General features: G+C 42.8%; 1 protein-coding gene across 2 annotated transcripts; it reads left to right on the forward strand.

Moving 5' to 3' along the window:
* The first annotated feature begins 396 nt into the window (after positions 1-396).
* On the forward strand, positions 397-7,548 carry enpp5 (ectonucleotide pyrophosphatase/phosphodiesterase 5). Of its 2 annotated transcripts, none has more exons than XM_085431372.1 (4): positions 397-656; positions 2,278-3,180; positions 3,729-3,905; positions 5,447-7,548. In XM_085431372.1, exons 2-4 carry the CDS (start codon positions 2,301-2,303, stop codon positions 5,863-5,865), a joined length of 1,476 nt encoding a protein of 491 aa, XP_085287498.1. In that variant the 5' UTR covers positions 397-656; positions 2,278-2,300; the 3' UTR covers positions 5,866-7,548. The 2 variants fall into 2 exon arrangements, with proteins under 2 accessions (XP_085287498.1, XP_085287499.1); XM_085431373.1 differs by lacking the exon at positions 397-656 and adding an exon at positions 682-896.
* The last annotated feature ends 656 nt before the right edge of the window (positions 7,549-8,204 follow it).

Here is an 8,204-nt window from a genome sequence, read left to right on the forward strand (position 1 = left end):
CTCAGACTCTCAGATGAAAGTAAAACTCACTGCTCCTCACTGCTCACAGATGCTTCATCTCTGTTCATGTTTCACATTTTGCAAAGCCCTCCAGTGGGTCGAATTGGATCCTTTGTTCAGCCAGGTCTGGCTCCCTGGCCTTATGTTTAACATCTCTGCCCTATTTCACGTTTCAGCATTAGTATATTATTCAAGGAAACTGCTGAGGGGTTTAAAGCAGCAATACATTTTAATATAACTATTTCCAACGCAGCGTTTTATTATTTATGTGACACATTTAAACGTTCTCTTTTTTGCTCTTAAAACGAGACAAACTTAACCCCTCTGACACCCAGATGTCTATTTATAAAGCTGGATCACCCTCCCACCCATCACTCTTACCGGTCCGGCATTACGTCATTGGGACACACAGTTTGTGTGCACACTGGGAAATTTGAGGCGAATCATGCGTCTGCAGGAAACACCGGTCAGACTGCCTTTTGTCTGCATATGATCCGCTTTTGGTTTATAGCCTCTAAACACATAAAAGCAGCAGAGGGGCAAAAACACACAGCAGGCTGATAGGCGGGACTTCCTCCTGGCATAACTCAGCTAGTCGGGCTGTTTATCTCGTCGTGCAGCGCAGGGATCGAGCCAGTGCAGGATCTGATAACAAGGTAAGCCCGTTGACAGCAGCGGGGTTTGGCGTGTTTCTCAGTTTGTGCATGTAGTCTGCCTCGTTGTCGCTCCATCCGCTGCACTCGTGTAAATTGCACTCGTTGCTGTGCGTGGTTATTGTTGCAATCAGAACTGCGCGTTTTTTTTTTTAGCTGTTAGCAATGCAGCACAAAGGCTAAAACACGGGATCTGTTATAATGTAGCGGACTGTCGGGAGGTTCACTTTAATTCGTCTGGATGTGAGTGTCTCTCTGATGTGTCGCCGTTGTGATATCCTCAGCTCGCCACATTTCCAATGACATCTTTGCTGTCATGAACTGAAATATCTAAATGTCGTTTTTATTATTATTTTATCATTTACGTTGTTATTTAAATCAATTTTCTCAATTAATTTCTGCATTGTTTTCATAACCAGCTTAGTGTAATGTATACATATATTTTTTATAATTTGTTTAATTAAGCCATTAGTTTTATTATTATTAATTAGTGATGCAAGTTCCAAGGAGGCATTTTCAGCTGTTTGTTTGATTCGGCCAAAAGTTCAAAACCCAGAGATCTGTTATTATGTAGAACAGCCCTCACATGTGCAAATGTGTGTTTCTTTTGCGTGATTGATTTCCTAACTTTACTCTACTAATATTTTAATATATAAATCTGGGTAATCAGTAAATGTTGCCTTTGCATTCGTAAACTTTACGGGGCTCAGCCCCTTAAGGGTTAGGGTAATTATCATAATGTCATGCATAGAGTGCGTTGCAGTTAATATTAATGTCACCGTTCAACCCATGTTCATTGACATGAATCCTGTTAAATGCTGATATTTATATCAATTAATATGTTCTATTTAGAATGTGAAATTGTGGACAAAGCAGAAGTTACCTCAGCTTTGTAACTTTTCTTGACTTGCCTTCATGTCCACTCTAACCTGTTTTATTTTGCTCTCTGCTGTCTTCATCCAACGCTTTCTCCTTCTCACCTTCCCCATCCACCTCTCAGTCTTTGTGTTGTCACCAAAAAGTAAATGGAACAGTGAAGCTGAATTTATCATCCAATAAAAAGCTGATTTACGTCACGTTACAACAATATTCTAATTAAATACTTGCTGCCACTGGCTGTTGACAGTCAACACTCTTCTGACGAGCTCTCTGGAGCTCTGCTGTACTGTAAACAAACAATGAGACTCAATTCAACCAGAACAGGAAACTAATAAAGCAGATCAGCTACGTGGTTGGCAAATAGCGGCTTATTGCTTAGAAAGCTGAAATTAGTTAATAAATCAGGTGGTCTAGCCTCCAGTAGCTAATGTTTTTGATGCTGTTTAGAGAAGAAATATGCATAGGCAAACAATTTTCACATCACAGCAGTGACCCTTCATTACTGGAACAATTTGAACTTTCCCTTGTTAATGTTTCATTTGCATATGAAATTACATCTTTGCCTTCTTTCAGCTGCAGCAACGCAAAATCTTAATTGTTAACAAAAAGCGACGCTGCAGCACCTCTGTGTGCGAACACTGGGCATTTAAACTGTTTTTAATGGTCACCTGTACTGTCTCCAATAGACAAGTTGAGAGGAAAAAATAAAATGCATACAGTCATTAATGTGTTGTTTTTTTCGTAGGCTGTTTCGTCAGACTGCACACTATGCTCTGCTACTTGTTGCGAAGAGGCCACAGTCCTCTGCTCTGCCTCTGGGCCCTGCTTCTGCCTCTGGCATCCCTCGATCGCCCAAGCCACCGTGGAAGTAGGGACTACCTTGTAACGGAGCGGCCCAAGCTGCTGCTCGTGTCCTTTGACGGCTTCCGTTGGGACTACATTGACCGTGTTCCAACGCCTAACTTCCGCAGCATCATGGACACAGGGGTGAAAGTGGAGTTTGTGGAGAATGCTTACATCACCAAAACCTTCACTAATCATTACAGCTTAGTGACGGGGCTTTATGCCGAGACGCATGGCATTGTGGCTAATGAGATGTACGACCCTGTTCTGAACCGGTCCTTCTCCATGGAGACGGACAGTGTTTATGATTCACGGTGGTGGGAGGAGGCTGTGCCCATCTGGGTGACCATCCAGAAAGCTGGAGGACGGAGCGGGGCAGCGATGTGGCCCGGGTCTGATGTCAAAATCCACAACATGTACCCTACTCAGTACCTCCCCTACAACGCCTCAGTCTCCTTTGAAACCAGAGTGGAACGGATTATTGAGTGGTTCTCTGCACCAGAAGCTGAGGCGGTGGACTTTGGAGTTCTGTACTGGGAGGAGCCTGACGAGAGCGGGCACAACCTTGGACCTCAGAGTTCCTTAATGGACGTAGTCATCGCGTGGATTGATGAGAAGCTCGGCTTCCTTATAAACAAGCTAAAGGAGGCAGGGTTGTATGACAGAGTGAACCTCATAGTGACCAGTGACCATGGGATGGCTCAGCTTTCTCCTGAGAAGATCATAGAACTGGATGAGTACGTGAGCAGAGACCTGTACACCTGGGTGGATAAGAGTCCAGTGGTGGGAATCCTGCCCAACGAAGGTATAAACCGTAATGTTTTTGGAAATTCATTCACTTTCCTCTTCACCACCATCATGCTTGTATATTAAATATGAAGCTGCAGCTGTAAATGAACTTTATCTGGCCAAAAAAGGGAAAGTGGATGTGCAGGACTGACCTAAACATTATCAGTTTAGTTAACAGTTCATACCACAGACAATCCTCCATGATGACCAAGGTTTACATCACAAACTTAATTTTTATTAAATTTGATCCAAAACCAGTGACTGAGCCATTTTCCCCCATAGACTTCTACAGGACTGGAAGTGATCGCCATCTGGTGGCCTTCATATAGAATGGAGGCTTAAGGCATTTCTGCACTTGCTCAATTTTTCTGACCTAGAAACTATAGTCATCTTATATTCATCCTGTCTGTAACTGTAGGGTATGTCCATCTTTTATATACAGTTGCTGCTTTTCAGTTAATCTCTAAAGTATTGAACTTTTGTTCCTCATGAGCCGCCGTTCATAAATCAGAATTTGCAGCCTCTATAAAGATTTTCTGCTACCGCTCGTTATGTGTCCTTCAGGGAAACTCGACGAGGTGTATAATCTGCTGGTGGATGCAAACCCGAACATGGTGGTGTACAAGAAGGAGGAGATTCCCCAGCACTACCATTATCAGCACAACACAAGGATCATGCCCATCGTCATAGAGGCCAAAGAAGGCTGGACCATCATGCAGAACAGGACCGGACCCTTCATGCGTACGTTTTCGCACATCACAAAGCTCTGCTGAGTCGTTACTGTGCACATTAAACAGGTTTTGTCAGTTTGTTTTAGCAGCAGCCTTTTTTCTGCTCTAATAATAGCTTCACAGAAGGTTTATTTCAGTCACTGAACCAGCGCTTGGTTTAGAGCAGCTGTAATTAACAAAGAAAGCTGGATATGCTTTCCCTTAGGACCAGCAAGAGTGTGTTTGAGTTAAAAAGTGTGTGTGTGTGTGTGTGTGTGTGTATGGATGGGTTTGGAGGCTTTTATTGCATTAACTCTAAGTGCAATCATTTTTTCCTAATACAAAACCTACTGAGCATCACCTCCTCAGATTAGAGCGTTCAGACCCATGTGTCATGGAGGCAGAGTGTCTTTTCACCAGCTAATGTCACTGCTTAATTCCTCCTCGCTGCTTGAAGGCTTGTTAATGAGTGAAATGACCAGGTGGAGCCTGCGGCTGGAAAGAAAACTAGCAGACTTTCAGTCTTCAGGGACAAAGCGATGTGAGACTGCTTAGATACACATGTGTGTATTATGATGCTTTCCTGCTATAACAAAGTTTTTGAGAGGGAGCGATATGCATTCATGACTAAAACATGTCTCTTCCCGTGCAGCAGTGGCCCCTTCTGTTTCTCAGTGCATCACAGAGCGCTGCGGAGTAATGCAATACAAATAACACTGCAGCTCCACAAACCCAGTCATTCTTCTTTGTTTACATCAATTGAAAGAAAATGTGCTCTGCGTTTCTTGGTATTCCATTATATGTCTGTCTCTATTTATTTGGCATTTGCCTTTATTAGATACTGCAGCGGGAGACATTTTATACATCCATATTTAGTTGCTAGCAGCATTCCGCCGGCTGATTGCTGCACTTCTGTGCTCATTCCTTGCGACATCGATCAGTGGAATGGGATTACAGCACTGGTAGAATTGCTGATGTTCTTGCATGCGCGCGCACGTGTGTGTAGTTGTGCATGTTTACAAAACAAAAATATAGAGGAAAGAAATGTCGACCAGGCAACGTTGGGGATCGGAAATCTCCGCGGGGTATCTTTAAGGTAAGATTTATGGCAGACCCTGGACCTGCTCGAATGGCCGTTAAACCCTCTGAAGCTGCCGTCGCAGCAGCGCTGATAGAGTGTATTGATTTTTACTCACAGCGCGCTGAGAGAATCACGTCAGATCTTCTGGATGTAATAGCACTGATAAATTTGAGGAGCGGCTGTTAGCCTGTCTAAGCTTTCATGTAAGGTCTTTGTGTTTTGTGATTTCATTTTCAGTTTTTGTTTGGGCTGCGCTGTGATTGATTTAGCCTTATCCCGTCTGCTGAGGCAAGTCGTTTTGGCAGTAAATCATCAGGTAGAGCTGCGGCGCCAGGTCCCATAAATCTGGAAACAAAACGAGCGGTCTGTGATTTATGGGATGTGAAAACCAGATATAGATGTATAAAAGGTCTATTAGCAACAGAATAATAATTTACATCAAAGATTTCCACCTTCTTATGCAAATGTTTTTGTCTTTTTTTCATCTCCAGTGGGAAACCATGGCTATAACAACAGCTTACGTAGCATGCAGCCTGTGTTCGTGGCTCGTGGGCCGGCCTTTCGTGAGAATTACGTCAAATCCTCCATGCGCTCCGTTGACCTTTACCCTCTCATGTGCCACATCCTGTCCATCCGCCCTATGCCGAACAACGGCTCCCTCTCGAATGTTCAGGACCTCCTGTCCATAGAGCCCACTGTGACCACGCCGGTCCCGCCTCACCCTCCCGTTCCCCCTCCGGGCACCGGGTACTCCTGCGCCCCCATCGTGGGCTCGTTCCTCGGTGTGGTTTTGGTGCTGGGCTTCCTAGTGGTCTACGTCATACTAGTGACACTCAAACAGCGGCCCTCGAGAAAACACAGGAGCTGGGAGATGTCGCAGCCTTTACTGCAAGAGGATTTGCACCTGTAGCTTGAGAGTGGAAAGAGAAGCAGACGTAAAAGAAGAGGAGGTATTCCTCCTCCCAAGGTACTCCCACATCCAGAAGCATCCCCTGAATGCCTCCCTTACATCACTAAATGCCGTTGTGCTGCTCTTGTTATTCACTGAAGATCAAGGAAATGTACCCTCCCACTCGTGCGTAGGGGTACGTCTGGTGTAAGGGAAACGTCCCGGGCGTGCTTCTGGTTTGGGTTTATTCAGAATAATTGGTTTCTTAGTGGCTTTGCTTTGATTGTGAATTCTACCTAATAGCGTCTAACATTTTCATTGTCACTTTATGAGTAAAGATACAAAAGTATACGTGAAGTTTGAGCCTGTGATTGTAAAAGGGTGAGCTTTTGGTGGCCAAGCCTGTGACACGGATGATATCGAGGTATCAGTATGCTCAAATCCCACTAAAGCTGTTCTTTTCCAAGGTGGGGTGTAAAAATCTTGTAATGGTGCGTACCTTCAGACAATCTTACCTTGTTGGAATTTATAATGTAACACTCATTAGCTTGTTGGGAAGCTGTGCTCTGAGCACTGAATAAGATGTTACTTTGAACTACAAATGCTGTGATTAATCTAAAGTATTCCAAACTGTTCGTTTTAAGCACTTGACTGTGGTCAGTGTTACTTCTGAATGTTAACTGGAACCACTAAAGTCTCACTCTTCGTGCCAAGCTACTGCTCATACGTGTAGGTCATTCCATGAGCTAATCACTTCAGTAGTCAGTTACCATTTGCCTTTGAACTTAACCGAGAACATCTCTCGAACGTGTGCAGTTGTTTGTGCGTCTGTCCTTTTTTTGTGTGTGTCAGGAGGGCTTTTTTTTTCTTCCAGTGTAAGATGATTGTGTAGTGCCCTTCCATTCATATGTCTGCTGTCATTACCATGGTCATTTGTTGGTGAAATGTGAAGTGCAATTGCTATTGGTCAGTATTTGTGTTAGGAGTTTTAAGGGTTCTGTTTGGTTGAGAAGACTATTTCGAGCATGACTTGCGAGAGCTGTTCCCATAATTTGCACTACAGGATTGAAATGAAACTGAATGAAGGGGCAGTAGCTGGAAGCTTCTAGGTCATGTATAATTTGCACTTCTAGTTTGTAGTTGCTGTTTGAAATGACGAAAAAAGATAGGTGCCTCTTGCTTAAAAGCTTTTTAAGTAGCATAATCGGAGAGAGAGGTAGAAGACTAGAATTATAATCTGCAGATTAAATACTGTCATTTTTTTCCAGCGTCTTTTAAGAAAGAATTGGTTCAATTTCAATTTTCTCCTTTTTGCTTTTCGACGCACTGACTTTACCCGTGCCCGAAAATGACAGACATCACTGTGATATATACTTTTTACAAAATTTAAATTCATAAATTGAGAGCATTTATATGAAATTGTTAATTTTCTGAGAATTGTGTTGTTTTATGACGGAAAAGTGTTGTCTGATAATTTTCCCCTAACTTGTTGACAGAGAAGTGAAATGTATCCATGCTATATTCCAAAAACGATTTATTTGAAGTTTTTAAGAAAAGAAAGAATATTAGATGAAGCTGATCTCAGTTTGTTACTACCTTGGATTAAAATCGTGGATATTTAATATCATTTACAAATTAACTATCTTTGCCATATTGAAGCAAATAATGAGTCTTCTGGAAATAAAGGGACTAATGTGAAAATAACTGTGTTTGTTGATTATTATTATTATTATTATTATTATTTTTTTTTTTTTTAACCCTTGTGTTCGAGGCCCAGATCTTTACATTTTTTCTCTTAGTCCACAAAAATTAAAATTTTGTAGTAATCTGTCATTCTTCAGAAATGCAGCTAAATATTGTAAAGTGTGATGCATTTAAGGAACAAAAAAATAAATAAGAGCAGCACGGTGGTTAGCACTGTTGCCGCACAGCAAGAGTTCAATTCCACCATCAGGCCGGGGTCTTTCTGTGTGGAGTTTGCATGTTCTCCCCGTGTTTGCGTGGGTTCCTTCCGGGTATTCTGGCTTCCTCCCACCGTCCAAAGACATGCAGCTTGTGGGGACAGGTTAATTGATTAATCCAAATTGCCCATAGGTGTGAATGTGAGCGTGAATGGTTGTCTGTCCCTGCGACAGACTGGCGACCTGTCCAGGGTGTACCCCGCCTCTCACCCTATGACAGCTGGGATCGGCTCCAGCGCCCCCTGCAACCCTGAAAAGGATAAGAGGAAGCGAATGGATTGGAAAATAAATGGGAAAAAAAAAATCAGTGACTTAGTTGAACCATAAGATTCCCCTTTTTCAGACTGGAGTATAACTGTGCATGCAATCATGCCTACCTTTTCCATTTCTTTGAAAAAA

The sequence above is a fragment of the Copadichromis virginalis genome, linkage group LG15 (assembly GCF_057382275.1).
Source record: "Copadichromis virginalis isolate Kocher_CV1m ecotype Utaka linkage group LG15, C_Virginalis_male_GT1.1, whole genome shotgun sequence".
NCBI classification, from domain to species: Eukaryota; Metazoa; Chordata; class Actinopteri; order Cichliformes; family Cichlidae; genus Copadichromis; species Copadichromis virginalis.

Bases quoted from the DNA above. Each gene is read 5' to 3' on its own strand.
- enpp5 (XM_085431372.1), top strand. From the start codon at position 2,301: ATGCTCTGCTACTTGTTGCGAAGAGGCCACAGTCCTCTGCTCTGCCTC. The intron at 3,181-3,728 runs GTATAAACCGTA...TGTGTCCTTCAG, and splicing joins GGGAATCCTGCCCAACGAAG to GGAAACTCGACGAGGTGTAT. The intron at 3,906-5,446 runs GTACGTTTTCGC...TTTCATCTCCAG, and splicing joins CAGGACCGGACCCTTCATGC to TGGGAAACCATGGCTATAAC.